Source organism: Phoenix dactylifera, chromosome 14, assembly GCF_009389715.1.
Source record: "Phoenix dactylifera cultivar Barhee BC4 chromosome 14, palm_55x_up_171113_PBpolish2nd_filt_p, whole genome shotgun sequence".
Taxonomy (NCBI): Eukaryota; Viridiplantae; Streptophyta; class Magnoliopsida; order Arecales; family Arecaceae; genus Phoenix; species Phoenix dactylifera.
The window spans coordinates 9,123,120-9,138,940 of NC_052405.1; the positions used below are offsets into that span (position 1 = coordinate 9,123,120).

At 35.2% G+C, this 15,821-nt stretch overlaps 1 protein-coding gene across 1 annotated transcript; it reads right to left on the reverse strand.

Annotated features, from left to right (window-relative positions):
* Nucleotides 1–78: 78 nt before the first annotated feature.
* LOC103704797 (cleft lip and palate transmembrane protein 1 homolog) lies at nucleotides 79–13,234 on the reverse strand. Its single transcript, XM_008788239.4, has 12 exons — nucleotides 12,930–13,234; nucleotides 11,056–11,202; nucleotides 10,808–10,922; nucleotides 10,620–10,714; nucleotides 10,281–10,384; nucleotides 7,309–7,346; nucleotides 6,383–6,618; nucleotides 5,393–5,486; nucleotides 5,100–5,290; nucleotides 4,288–4,507; nucleotides 1,194–1,361; nucleotides 79–889 (listed from the first exon to the last, which is right to left on the reverse strand). The coding sequence occupies exons 1-12, from the start codon at nucleotides 13,146–13,148 to the stop codon at nucleotides 708–710; spliced, it is 1,809 nt and encodes a 602-aa protein (XP_008786461.2). The 5' UTR covers nucleotides 13,149–13,234; the 3' UTR covers nucleotides 79–707.
* Between the last annotated feature and the right edge of the window lie 2,587 nt (nucleotides 13,235–15,821).

Consider the following 15,821-nt stretch of genomic DNA (forward strand, 5'->3'; position numbering starts at 1 on the left):
AACACAGTCAAACTGCCAACCTGCCAATAGCAAAAGAGCAACCTTAGCATCAGAGTTTATACACAGAAGCATGAGTAATTAAATGATCACTGAAACGATTAAATATTGCTATTTATATAGCAGGGTCAGCATAAGGAATAAACAATTCAGAAAAAACCCAAGGAAAACACCACCAATCTAACCACCTTTATGCAGTGTCATCCAAAGAATAAACAACTCCAAAGATGACTTTGAGATCACGTAAATATCTGACTCAGCCTGGACATGACAAACATGATTTGACCCATGAACATCTCTTTTTTTTTTTGGTACATACCCATGAACATCTCCCTAAGGCCGAGTTACAACACAACAAACCTGACTTGCCCTAAAGGAATAAAACACCGGCAGTTAACCATGCCAACATATTGGGAAGAGTTGATTTTTAGGCTACTGACTTGTTTAATAACATTCAAAGCAATGTTGATGAACTCTAGAGTACATCCAACCCATACCTCAAGCTACCGTTCATAGTGTGTGAAGGACTGCAACATCAAATGGTCAGTATTGTGGCCTTATCATTCATCAAGCTTGGCCATAAAATTTTGCCGCGTGGCAGAGATGGCCAACACAAGATGTGGGGCTAATTTATATCCCACAGCGAAGGAAACAAAACCATTTTTAAACAGGCCATGCCATGGCAACTACTGCAATATGAATCTTCAAGCTCAATTGGTCTTCTTGTTGCCATCAGTCCTGGCATCACCATCCTGCGCCGCGGTCACATCATTGGCAACCAAGCTTTGATTGCTCTGGTCTTCATCTTCACCTCCAAAGCCGAACTCATTAACGCGTTTCTTATCTACCGGATAAATCCACCTCTGGTACAAATATATCAAGAAAATAACATCTGCAACCCACATAATAAATAAAGAGAGTAAGAAAATTAAGGAGAATATATTGTTCAGGTGAAAGAATTTTAAATACTGGCATCTCAGAGATGCTTTTAAGGCAACATATCCCACTAAAAACCAAAGTTAGGAAACCTGCCCAAAAAGTCAAGGAGAGTAGAGTAACAAGAGATGCAAACTGGATCAGTAACTCTAGATCCAAAATTGTGATGTTGCAGTAACGCTATAAATCAGAGTAAACAGAAAATTGTACTTAAACAGTTCTTATACAGGATTAAATATACAATCTTATAGCACACCTACCATCTCGGAAAACGGATAGACGATGCAGCATTGGCATTTTGATGACAAACGCAAAAAGATCATCAATGATAGTGTTGAGAAATTTGTAGGTCATCTGTCTCCAGGGCAAATGAGCTACAGACTTAAGTTTGTAGTTTATGAACAGCTGTGGGCACATCATGATAAAACCTGCAGACAATATAGAAAAAGGGAATCAATTATACAAGAGACAAATTGCCAATCAACAAGCTCCATGGTAAATTCTAGATCTCCTAAGAGAAAATTGTTTGAAGTACTCCAAATACTGAAAGTATAAAAAACATTAAAACTGAATTATAACTCAAATCAGCTCAAAATTTTTAGTTAGGAATTGAAATAACTCCACTTCCAGCATTTTATCAAGAAGTGAGCACTATAACTGAGTTTAAGTAGTCATAGAGACCATAACTCAAAGAAGAAGAAAAAGAGAACTCTATTGAAAAGTTTAGGGAGACAGTAACTGCTTTAGACATGGAATGCATGTGCTTAATAAGCTTTAGACATAGTATAAACTAGGCTGATACATAACAAGTGATTAAAACTGTATATTGTGATCATTTAAAAAAGAAAATCAACATGGTTTTCATTTATAACCAATCACATCTTATACACTTGCTATAAGATCTCAATATTGTCCTAGAATGAGAAAGATCTTGCTATGGTTCATTATCCAACTGTAAACATTTCATCTTTCTACTTATTCTTTTTGGTTTTTGGTTTTTGACATATTTCCTCCCACCTTCTGTTATATCTTTTAAAAAATATATTTTCCATTTTCTCTCCATATATATCTTCCATTAGATAAATTATATTTTTGATTTTCATCTATTATCTGTAATTGGTCTTCCTTACTGGAAAATAAAATGGGAGGAAAACATTTTCATGATATCCCTGCTTTTAAAACATTATTTCCATTCTATTCACTCTACCCCTCAAATTTGTATGTCGGTTTTACATTTTAAGTCACAACAAGCTTATACCAAGGATCAACAATAAGCGCATACCCTTTTACAGTAATCATAAACAAAATATTAATATTAGAAAAGGCTTTATATACTGGATCACACCAGCTGATATGGGGCTAATGGTACCGTACCTGTAGGGAACCAGTACCCTGCCACACACCCCCAATACCAAGAGTAGGTACCCAAAGATGTACTATACTGACACATGGTATGAGGTTCACAGGCTGGTTACTGGTATGGGTACCAATCCAATAACTAGAACTTAATTCAGATAAATGTAACGTGGTGTTTGTTATTTGTGGATAATAATATGTTGATGATGAGAAAGGACAAAACTAAAAGAACAAGATCATAAATGAGAAGGCTAAGAACAACGGTTTTAAGCATCATTCGTCAGCCGATATAGTAGATCTCTCTAGTACCAAGTAGTGAGTGTAAGCATCAAGGCAAGCCCCTCTCTTCCCTAAATTGGCCTTGACCAGAAATTAAATACTATTTTTTCTACAAGGTCAGCTTTAAATAGATAGGTGGTCAGAGTATTTGGTCAACCCTTCCATGGAACCTTAACTTAGAGCTGTCCAAGGGAGGTCTATCATGTAAGAGATATAAGAAAATTTTAGAAGCCTGTGTTGATAGAGAATTAGACTTCGATAGAAGTGGATGGAGAAGGATTAATTATGGCACTTCAAAGGGTTGGGAGCAAGCTTGTTGTTTATGGTTGGGGATCACTAGACATACTTAGTTATTATCTCTATTGCACAATATAATTGTCATATGTAAAATATTTGCAATGCATTGAACAAGCTTTGGTTTATTCTCCTTCACTAGCTACAAACCAACCCTCCTAACATGAGAATCATAAACTTTTGTTTAACAAAACAATGGCTATTTTACAATCAAAGAAATTATTCCTGATTAGATTAGATACACTCATTGCTTTGCATATTTTGTTTCCAGTATAACAATTTTACTTGTATTATTTTTGTACCATATGTGCTATCAGTATAATATCCTTTACTAATTATAAAATAACACACCTTTCACAGTTAAGCCTAGATCAAGACAGTTGCTTCTGTTTTCCTACAACTCCCCCTTTTTTTTTGAAAGATAACACATTCTCCAATCTCACAATTCATATATTTATTGTGTCTTCAACTTACAACAAGAAAAATTCTTAATGGAATATATGAAGGTGGTGTTAAAAATCAAAAATGTATACCCTAGATTATAATTGTTTATTATCTTTATTTGCCTATACCCAAAAATGGGGAAAGATAAGAACATGCTGAAAAAATATTTGACACATGCACTTCTAACTCGTGAATAAGGCATATGCTAGTAAGAAAAAACTGAATGCGATACAAGTAAGCCCCCCAAAATTGGATTGGTCAACATATTTGGCACATTCACAGTGAAGGGGATAAAGTTTAAAATGTGACATAGATGGCAGGAATGATGTAGATTTCTACTAAAATTACAACAGAAAAAAGTTGGAAACATGTTAGACTAATAGATGGCAAAATTTTCTGAAGGATTTGAAGGCTACAGATGGATCAATAAAAAGAAAACAAAGTCAACGCTTAAGGTTCTGAAAAATGGAGTGGGCGACTCAAGAAATTATGGAAAGTTGTGCATAAGTACAGGCATGCTCAGGTTCAAGAAGATATATAAAAGATGTAGCCAACCCCAAATAGAAAGTACAATTTCAATTCAGGTCTTGGTTACATAAAGCATTCCAAAATAATAAGCAAATATACAAATCATATTAATATAATGAAGTAGTGTCATTTTTTTTGATGAAAACATAATGATTAATGTCAAAAGTACAAAGTAGAGACGTTGAGATACTGCCATGTTAATGTCATTTTCATCTATATATTAAGTACGAAATTCTAGTAGTAATGCTCTTACAAAAATGATCTAAATATCTAATATTGACAAAACCATGCTGCAAAATTCTTGCTTTAAGACCTTCACGTCTCATATCGATAATGGAAATCTATGTCATCACCAACAAACTGCCATAACATAGGTGATAGAATATTCTCATACAATACATAAAATGCACTGCACTAGTTTCCTACTTCTCATAGAAGGGGGAAAACACTTACCAAACATGTACACGGAGCTGGTGAGAGAAGAAAGTATCCAAGAATACCAGCTTTTATGCTCCTTGTATATGAGAGAATAGATAGAGAAGCAAGCCACAAGAAAGAAAAGAATATATGATAGATACTTCATTGCAAGATCATCATACTCCTTAGTTTTGTTCTTTGAATATGATTCACGGTCTCGAAATTTCAACATTGGAATCCTTCCGCTTCTGTCAATCTGATGTAAAAGTTAATGAAAATTAAAATGAAATCTCATGTACAAGCATTACACTTACAAAGAGAGCTGAAAAGACACCTGCAAGGTTTTGACTAAATTGGATGTCAAAAAGGTCTGAAACCAGAAGGATCTAGAAACTAACACAACAAACATTCGGAAAAGCTGACCAAAAAATATCAAACTTTGAAGAAAAAGGCAGTAGCAATCAGTAATATAAAGGACTGAGGAGAAGATTTCTAAAACTATTAGTCAAAACATATCAAGTAAATCAAAAAGTAATGATGTTAACAAACCATATAAATCAAAAGAATATTTAAAAAATATTTGCTATGTATCAATGACAGCCATTCTGATCGACAAACTCTTCCTCATGGTCCAGTGACAAAGAACTAATAACTTGGCCAAGTTGTTTCATTTTGGTACTTTAACTGAATATTTTGCACCAAGTACACATTCAATCTTTAACTGAAATTTGGTTTTCAAGTTATTTGAGTATTGATAAAGCCGAACAGAGGCGTACAGTTACAAAGTTCCTTTAAACATTTGATGGTCAACTTTAGATTTGCCTTTCTTCAACATATATAGAACTTACCTCAATATGCATGGCTTTCCCAATTTTCCAAAACTCAATGCAGACACCAATTCCGGAACTAGCCAGGATCATCCATGAGGTATCATTATCAAGGAGGTAAAGAAAAATAATCAGTTGGCAAATAAAGCTCACAACCACTGATTTTGCAGATAACCCTTCCATAGACTTGTTTTTATTCCAAAACTGAATATCTGCAAAGAACACATATAATTAGCATGTTGTATTCAAACATGATAATATTTAAAAAAATTAAGAATAATTGAAGTCTAAACTGAATAGTCATCTTAATGTACCATTCTTGAAAGCCAGGAAATCAAACACAGAATGTAGTACAGATACAACCATCGTCACCACCAGCAGGTAAGGATTTCCTTCCAAGAACACCCTCTGTGGAAAAAAGGGAAAAAAAACAAAAGAGTGAAGTTAACATGAGGGATTGAACACCCAAGTATATATAGATACATAATTATAACAGACAAACAGATAGCCAACAGGGATTAAAAGAGCAGGATGGAATGTGCTACAAAATAGTGTAGGCATCAGGAAAATGAATGTATACTAATCAAATACATTTTAATCAAATGGAATATCAAAAAAAGATATCAACTAACCTATAGGCAATTTATAGCAATTAATAAAATTTGCCAAATTCATAGCTACCTTATGTCTATACTTGTCTCATGACTCTGTGCAAGCTGAACCTGCACTCTCTATTTTTTTCCCCACCCAATTTAGACAGCAGTAGTTCTAGAATTTGCGTTAATAACCTAATCTAGGATATTATTTTGAGCAATTCATGTATCATATTAGTCAACAATCTTTTGATATACAAACCTGTCATAATTATCAGCAACCAAGTGATCCAAGTAAACTATAGATAGGAAGAAACTTGGTTAGGCATATGGTGCAGTATAAGAATGGAGATAAAAGGTGAAGGAACCTCACGGTTTTACAGATTCATACAACAGAATTCGATAGTGTCAAAGATCACTTTGTTATTTTTGAAAGATAAAGCTCCTTATCAATGCAAATATGGGATATCATAAATTCTTACAGTCAATCAGTTTAGTGCATGGTATACCAATTGCTCAACCAACTACCAGGAAGGGAAAGTGAAAAAGGAAAACAAGGCTATGAAGTCATTGCAATTTTGACTGACTAAATATTCTCCCAAAATAAACAATTGCTGGACCAATCTATCTTTAGATCCACATTTTAAAAATTTAAAATATCACAAAAGTTTGGCTTTTTAAGTTAGCAAGTTCAATGTCATAAACTTTTACCTTGAGTTCGTCAGCCTCGCCTTCAAGCATACTTCCATAATTACGGTGAATCTGGAATGACTGCTCCATCTGTAAAAACAACTGCCACTTAGTTATGCTAATTGGACCCAATTCCAGACTAAGGGGCAACTCCTTCACAGTATCATTGAGTGGTATCAGTTTATCCCTCAATAGCCAGAATTCATTGAAGAAGACTGTAGGGTAGTAGTTCCCAGTAACAGGCTCTATATTCAGATCTGCAAAACCAATGTCAAGGAATAGAATTTTATCATTCATAATATATGTGCATGTGTTGGCCTCCTTTTTAGTTCATTTTATAACTTCACACAGTCAAAAGGACATTTCCACAAATTTATCTTGCAGAAAACAAAAGTAACTTTATTTTGAATAAAAAAGAGGTATTAGAATTGCAGCAATTACCATGGATTGAACTAATGGTGATATTAAAATTGTTCTACTAGAAGGTTAAAAACTTTAGGCTCATCTAATTATTTCAAGTAAAAAAAAAGCACAAGTTAATTCATAACAAAAATGAAACTGAAATAAGATTCACTTTTATCCGCATTAATTCAATTATGTACATTATACACCAGACTGTATGCAGTGGAGAGGTTACTAGTAGTAACTCTGTGATAGAACCTCAATCTCAATGTGCACCTTCTTGTAAACAAAGGCATTAGGAAAGGATTCTGTTTAAACCACAATGAAATGCAGTTGGGATATGTTTGGAAACTATGTTGTTAATGATGAGAATAAACCTTGGAGTTTAATTTGATTAATACAAATAACTTCAATGTCTGGATAAAATGAAAAACTGGATAATAAGAAATATTTCTGCAAGAAATATGCCAAACTATGGTCAACATAGTGTAGAGAAATGCTCTGAGGTATCCAATTAATTAAACAAAATGTAAGTATCTGGATACAGCCAATGATGTTTGGAGGAATGTTGTTGAGAGGGTATCTGCAATCAAAGGAGAGAAATAAAGAAATTAGCTGGCCTTACAATTAAAGAAACGCTCACAGAAATGACAAAAAAAAAAGCAATAGATTGAAGATATCAGATGTCTATCAAGCACATCAAAATTTAAGATAATGCAAGAGAAATGATATATGCATCATGTTGCAAATCAATCATGAATCAAAACCTTTTTAAGAAAAAGAAATATAACAAAACTGAACAGATAGTGTCCATTATTTTATGCTGTGACTTCAGGTCAAATTAAATGTTTTTACATCGCTCTTGACATATTCTTATTTGCTGATATGTTTCATATAATGTTTGCCACAAACTATGTACCCTAAGCACACCTTAAACACAAAAGCTGCATAGCCTCATCTCCTGACCACCTTACAAAGTTTGCAAGCTAAAGAGAATTATACATCAGGCACTCAAGTCAGCATTTTATAGGGTGCCAAACTGCCTAAGCTACAATACTGCTTGGCATTTGATAAAAACATTAGAGGTACCACAGTCTACAATACAGTCTGCAAGTCTATTAGCCATCAAATATATAACTAACGTATAGAAACAGAATATTCCCATGGGATGCAAAGAATTCAGTCATCCTGGAAATCACTCCCTGACAACTAGGTAGGCTTATCAACTTTAAATTTGATGGATATCAAAAAAAAAGTTGGAGTTAAATTTTTGAGATATGATAGAAGTCTATACTATAATATGAAAAGGGAGTTCAGAATTTGGGATGTGCCCTAAAAGATTCCCTAAGACAGCTTTTATTTCCAGGACATCCTCACTTTTTCTCAGAAAACTTTTGCCTCCATAATTAAATTACCCAATTCCCATTCTTGGCACATTCTTTCCCTACTCTTAAATTTCGTCATATATTCCAACCCTGCTCTCTCTCTCTCTCTCTCTTTATATTTATATATATATATATATATATATATATATATATATATATATATATTCCAACTCCTTCCTGATTTGGTAAACATTCATCCAAGAATCACAACATAATTGAAATCCTCTTACAAAATCTTATATTTATGGAAAAAGAAAGAATTTGCCAGTTGGGTGAATTAGGAAACAGGAAATGTGGTCCAGGAGAGAAAAAGGAAATTGGATGGGCGGAAATTGGATGTAAAGGGACATTTTGAATGAATGAAAAGGAAAACCAAAAGAGGTTTAGTTTTTAACTAAATTTGAACCAAATACATAACTTGTGGGCTGAGATTTTGATGTTGAACGAGAATAATTCTGATTTATCATGACATGCATTGAGATAATTCGAATGATCTTTTAGAATACCGAATGACCCTTTAATTTTTTGTACATATTTTTAAATTTCTTTCTTGTTTAATTTACAAAACAGTTTATCATATTCAAAAAGTAACAAAACAGAAGAATTAAAATAGTTTTGCATTATCTTTGTTATATTTTCTTCAAGATGCACCGCAGTTGCCAGTTTCCTAGCAGCAGCAAAAACACATGATACATGTTGACATGACTGTGAGCTATATCAGTAAATATTGTCAAAGGCAGCTATGTAGGCACCTGTCCTGCTTAAGTTTTTTGGTAGCCACATCACTTAGGGATTTGCTACTTTCACGAGTCATGAGAGGGGTTATGTCACCCGAAATTTTGGGTCCACTTTGAAAAATTTGTGTTCGATAGACAGCCACGAGTTGGATACATGTAATATTTCTAAGTGTTTCTCAAGTTCTTTATTTGCAAAATTTAGATATGGATGAAGAACTGACGTCCTCAGAATGAGTTTGGCCCACCATGATAGGTAGGGTAGGTCCTTACTGTTTCTGGAGTTAGGATAAGGATGCAGGCATTATAATAACTTTGTAAAATATCATGTTTATTGTATCTTTGATTAATTATGGAGTTTCGAATGAAACATCACATAAAATAATATGCGTCAATCTGTTCTTTATAAAACATCTAAAAGTGATTTCAATAAGTATAATATATCTCCTATATCCTTTCTCTTCGTTTACCAAGTCAGGCACTTGGATGTTTCTCCAAATTCAATTCCTGCGTTCACGAAACACTGCAAACAGGTGGCTGCCCAAGTGTCCAGGTTCTGCACCTATAAAAGTGCTTGACCATCTTAAAAGGTCACCTAGTGATAAAGCTGTCAATTTTTTGATGGCCCACTATTAGAGGTTAGCTCAATAATTTTGGATTTTCTCCAAATAATGTTTTTGAAAGAGAAGCTAATCTATGTATCCAGATGCATCTTAGTCATCCATTAGATACATCTACTGTTTCTCCTTATCTGGCAGCTACTTGTTTGAATTCTATATGTGAAACTATAAGTTACATAACCTATATAGCTTTAATAATTTTAACTATGACTGCTTGGCCACTTCCATGTTCCACTAGGGCTTTAGGAGAGTTGCTGCATTGCATTCTGCCTATGCCTTTACAAGGGTCACTTAGATACTAATAAATCAAGAAAATGCATAAAATTTCTCAACAAAAGTAATATATTTAGATAATTTCAAATCGTAAAAAGAATTTAAAATAATTGTTAAGTACAGATGCAGGTGCATGTGACAAGAGAAAAACATATAGGATATCACATAAACGCCCAAAATTAACAGAAATGGCAATTGATGGTATCACTCATTCAATATTTCACAAATACTTTATTAATACTAAGTAAAAATTTACTAATAATTAAATACTTAAGCTGTTAAGAAACAAATTGATAGTTTGGTTGACCATCCAACAAATGAAATTCGTAAACAGGGATTTTCCAATAATTTGAAAAAATTAGAATCTTTGTTTAGAGATTTCTACATTCGCATCATCATTATTAAGATGTGGTATATAGCATGTGAGTTGTTGCATGCTATCACATTCTTGCTGATTTACTAACTTTAAAGACAAAAAATAAGACAAAGTTTTCAACAAACATACCGTGTAAAATCATCTACGAGATTAATGGTAATATTTGGTTTCCAATAGGAGACCCATTCTACCGGACCCTCATCCTTAGCTTCAGCCTGTGTATCTTCCTTCAACTGTAACAAGAACATAGAAGAATTTAGGTGAAGCCACAGGTACCTTAAAAGTAAGGAGATAAAGGCAACCATATTCTTCCAGGAGCTAAAAAGGGAGTGAAAGAGGTGGGGAACTACCACGAGCATAATAATAGTACTAGGAAGAAAGTTAAAAGATTGCAAAACTCGCATGAACATTCACATTCATTTGGAGCCTACAGTTCGATCAAAAAAAGAAAAAAAAGAAGAGCAAAACCTCAGGTGCTTGTTCTTCCTTTTCAGTCCCCTTGGAATTTCCCAGCAGACTCTTCCTTTTACCGGCTTTTGACTTGGGCAAGAACGTCACAACAGCTAAAAGAGTAACAAAGTAAGAGAAGGTTTTGTTCACTACAATGGAGTTTACAAAAAACTGTCTCACAAATATGTAAGTATTAAAATCCTCACGGTGTGTCCTCCCAAAGGCAGATTTTGGCTCATACTCAGGATCATTAGGATCTGGAGGGTAGCCTGAGTGTGCAAAGAAAACATGAGCATACAGGCTCCCGTTGTGCTTCACAGCCTACAAGTTACATGTTACCCATCAAGCACGAAGTCTGATAGACTCAAAGGACAAAAGAATGGATAAGTAGAAAACTGTAACCAAGAGTTTAGTAAAACTAGGTCTTGGATCCGCATAATCTATTCAGCAATACCTCTGATGGATAATACTTCATGGAATGAGACCTAGTACTACCCGGGCCCCAAACTGCATAAGGAACATTTGCCTCATGCCAAACAAGAGCATCATCATTGCCGAAGTCATTAAACTTCTCCTGTTCAGAAAGATATAGCCACATGTCCTGGACAAGAGAAAAGCAGCAACCAACATTTACTCATGCACAGAGAAATAATAGAGAAAACACAAGCAGAACTGGTATAAAGAGCAGAAACATATCACGCATGTCAAAGTTAAATTATGGCAAGAGTATTCCTCAAAAGAAATAATGGTTGAACCAAGGTACAGATTTAGATGCAAAACTTGTTCTGCTGTCCAATGTAATTTACAAGGAAATGATGGCATACACTTGCTTTCTCAGTAAGCTTTAAGAACAGTAAAGCCAATTTAGTTTTAAAAAGGGCAGTGATACAGTGTGTAATGCAGTAAATATCCAATGTTTTCAATTTGATGCAAAATCAATTTGTGTTGATCAGTTCACAAGCAGAAAATCAGCAATTTTAGGATGGAAAGTTCCAATGTTTTTGGATTTACCATAAATTTTGGTTGAGGTTGGAATACCATAACTTTAGATTGTATTTAGGATCGGTTTATTGGTTTCTGAGAAGATTAAAAACCCTTCAGTAGCTAGCTTCTTTTCCAAACAACATAGATACCTTAAGGTATCCTTTTCATGGCTTCGTGTAAGACAGAGAAAACAAATTCATGTTCTTATAAAATTTATAAATTGATTTTATCTTTTTCATTATAACTACCAACTTTTCCTACTTTCTTTTCTTCCTAATTACTCGAGGACCAAAATCATAGGGCAGGCAATAAACCTTTTATAAAGGTTTATGGAGGTTAATGTTATACGACACTCAAGATTCATGAAATGAGCTGGTTAATGTTGGACGTAATGGGTAAAATGGAGGTGCCCCCCTTTAGGTCTGGCACACAAGGTCTTTACACCTTCAAATTATCATGAGAAGATAGATTCCTCCGTTGCAATCTTTATAGGAACATCAAACTTTTTTTCCTAATAGGATTTTGCTTTACCTAAAAGTCCAGGCATTAAGAAGCTTAAGATAAGCAAAAGAAGAGCTATGCATCCAGGAAAAAAATCATGCTGTCGAAAATCATGGTTTATGTAAATTTGAGGTTCTTAATGCATTTGATAACTGGTGCTCCAACTATCCAAATCATAATGATTGCAGACTTGCAGTTAAGTAGTATTACTCAATCTAGAGTCCAAAGTCACAAATACAATAACTAAGTCAACAAGTAATCCACGACAAAAAAAAGTATCAATCAATTACAATCAGATTTATGGGAAACAGAACCCATGCAGATGGTATCGAGAAGTCAGCATATTAGTGATAAAACTAATAGAACAGAAACAAATAACTAAAAACCAAAACAGATCTTTGAAGAGTAGAAATCAGAAAATATAAAAAGAAAAACAAGAAGAAAACTTTTTTTTGAAAAAAAAAAATCTCAAAAGGACCTTTTTTCTATTAATATGCAAAGTGATGGTTGGAACAGCAATAACTTTAGCTTTTACAATAGGCAAATCTATAAAAAAGTAACAAATTCCAATAGAAACTTGAGATTTCAGTAGCTGGATGATGCCCTTGTTGCGCTATATACAACTCTAAGATGAAAAATCCGATCTTTAGAAAGACCAGCGCTATACAGAACTGTTCGTTCCAAGGATTCACCTTTCTAGCAATTTCTAATGAATACAATGGCATTACTCAAAGGATTGCAATCGAAAAATATAAAATTTACTTCAAAAAATAGACAAAAAACTCCGATCTAAACTTCGAGACGAAGCTAGGGTTTGGGGAGAGGGATCGGGAAAGGACTGACCAAGGGCTCGCCCTTCTGGAAGAGATTGGAGATGACATGGGAGGGCTCGGAGGGCTTCTTGGGGGAGAAGAACTTCATGGCGAAGTACCAGAACACCGCCATCCGTATGATCCCGGTCACCGTCTGGCCGAACCCCGCCTGCTGACGCTGCTGCTGCCGCCCCTGCACCTCCGGCGCCGCCTGGACCGCCGGTTCCGTCATCGCCGCCGGTTGCGCCATCGCCGCCGGCCGCGGAGCCCCCTATCCGAAGACGGGGACGGAGAGACGGAAGGGCGAAGGGTTGCAAAGAAAGAAGGTATTGTATTAACAGGGGATTTATTTCTTAATATATAGCTTCGCTTGCTCGGCTTCCACGAGAGAGAATATTTTCGAGGAAGTAATGCTACGGGGCCCAGAAACAGTACCAAAATAACTATTCATGCCGTACGGCAATAAATCCACCCAAGTCGGTCGATCCGGTAGGAAACAAGTGAAACGTGGCGAGGAAGCTTTTTCCCTCCCTCTGTGTATGTTTGTTGGGGTATTGTGGTTGGGCCGCTAAGTTCTTTAGGGTGCTGAGCGGAGTTACATTCTGGTGTGGCTCTTTTCACCGGTGATTTCTGATGGAGTCATCACAACCGTCCGTCCGCTAAGAAATGAGTTCACAACCATTGGATGAGTAAATAAAAGCGAACTGAGCCGGCCCATGTAAGTATTGGGGTAAGGCCTTCTTAGCCTGCAATAGCCTTTATTGTGGGCCGGGCCTTTACAATCTATGGTTTTAATTTCCTTCATCTTCCGTTCCATCAAAAGCTACAGTAATCCACTCCCATAACTCTTATACAACCAATTTCCTTAATTGCAGGAAATTCTTATAATCAGAGTGTTTGCAAGTTTTTTTATTGGTCATACGACACATTAAGTCTTGGATAGTAAGAGAATATACTATCTCTTACCTTTTCGAATGAATGTAAAATGTGAAGATCCGTGCAAGCAGCATTTAGTCTTGAATTAGTTGTGCATGAAAAAAAAAAGATCTTCAGCATTTGTTAATAACAATATCTTGGCCAGCTTTTTTTTTGGTGAAGCAATGCATAAAACTTCTTCTATAATTAACCTCATTCTTTAAGAAATCTTTCCTCTTAGGTGGATAACAAGAATTGCATATAATGGATGCTCATGACTATAAAATGTTTCCAATACCCATATCATGCATGATCTATATTAGCCCATGCTGGTTCACAAGGACCTATATTCCAGTCATTTTTTTTGCTGTAATAAACTTTTTTGTTCGCATAATGAAAGCTCAAGCATAAAATTCCTCGAAGTTAGATTCCTCCCTCTGCTCTGTATTTTTCTCATGTTTGGAAACCTTTCCTGTCCAGTTGCTCCCACTTGGCCACAAGATCAAGAATCAATACTAGGCCATGTTGGAATCAATTTATGCATGATCTTCATCATGACATCATTATTATCATCCTAAACTTTCTCATTAAAAAGGAGGCAGGAAGTGGATCTAACTACGAGCCAAGTTGGTTCCATGGAGTGGTAAGAGTAAATTGTGGTTTTTACAGTCAATATCATGACAATCTTTTGCTAATGTGGTGAATTTTTACAGTGTGGAACTTTAGGCAGAAGGACTCATCACGAAACATGGCATTCTAGTTGGTGCACACCAAAATTTATCTATATTTTTTTCAAAATCTGACAGTGGAACAACAGAAGCTGAGGAAGTCTGATGGAAAGGAAGTGCATTAACCCCTGCAAGCACATATTTCCAGCCACACATAGCCAAAAAAAAGATCCACACTTTCAAATTTCTAGCCAAAGATAAATACTAAAATTAATACCCATATATCTATGGCTTTATAGGAAATAAAATTATAAGAGTCCTGTTTTGACCTTTAGTAGTCAAAATTTGGAGACAAAAATTTAGGTTATGAACTTATGATACATGAGAGGACAATATATACATACATGCATGCATGCATATATACATATATGGTATTTTGCTTGCGGGTAAGTTTTCTTCTCTTTTTTTTTGAAAAAAAATGCATTAGTATAGAAGTTAAGCAAGTAGGCCAGAGCCAATGTTATTAAGAGCCGGAGAGAGTCAATATTATTAACTTCAAACAGAGCCATGTATTCATATCTATTCAAATCCACATTTCAAGGATCTAAACTCTGACAAAGTAATTCTGAAGACTCCAAAAGGATACTAGAACAAGGAAGAGTCATGCTTTTTTGCATGGACAAAAGCATGAATCACGTTGCTCGCATCTTAGGAGGCTAAGATAAACGTCACCTTGTTGTTGTGGAACTTGTGTTCATGGGCATCCATCCACTGAATAGGAGTGACAAAAGCATCATGTCTCACGTAGCAGCCAGGGAGTCAAGATTCTACAAGATGCTTTTAATTCCTGACCATGATCAGCTGTTGCCAAGGACAGCCTAAATTGACTCCTATTTTAACAAGTCAAGTATTGATGGTTTTAATAAGTCCAGGTATCAACCACTCTGGAGATACTCTTTGGATGGGAGAGAGGGAGCTACCTGGTGCACTCCGAAATCTGTTATTTTTTGACTTTTTTGGTTGTATTCGTACCTGATGCATCTGTTTTAGCAAAAAAAAAAAAAAAAAGTTCAGATGTTTATTGAGCCTTTCTCCTTTTCCAAACAGCAACTTGGCCTAATGAAGCTCAGAAGGATTCTTATTCAAAGAGCCACAACCAAATCATGTTATAAGCCCAACAAAACATGGCATAGCTTGATCATCTTAAGCATTGTTTCAAAACTCCATGATCTAACTCAAGAACCATGCAATTTGGATGAACTAGTTGAAGTTTTTGTAGGATTGCTTATTCAGTCACTCGATTCCCAGCAAACACAATATCCAAAAAACTTGGCAATCCA

Coding starts and splice junctions, on each gene's coding strand:
- LOC103704797 (XM_008788239.4), bottom strand. CDS start 13,148: ATGGCGCAACCGGCGGCGATGACGGAACCGGCGGTCCAGGCGGCGCCG. Junction 5,487..6,382: donor GCGAGGCTGACGAACTCAAG/GTAAAAGTTTAT, acceptor TTTTTTCCACAG/AGGGTGTTCTTGGAAGGAAA. Junction 5,291..5,392: donor TTTCCTGGCTTTCAAGAATG/GTACATTAAGAT, acceptor TGTTCTTTGCAG/ATATTCAGTTTTGGAATAAA.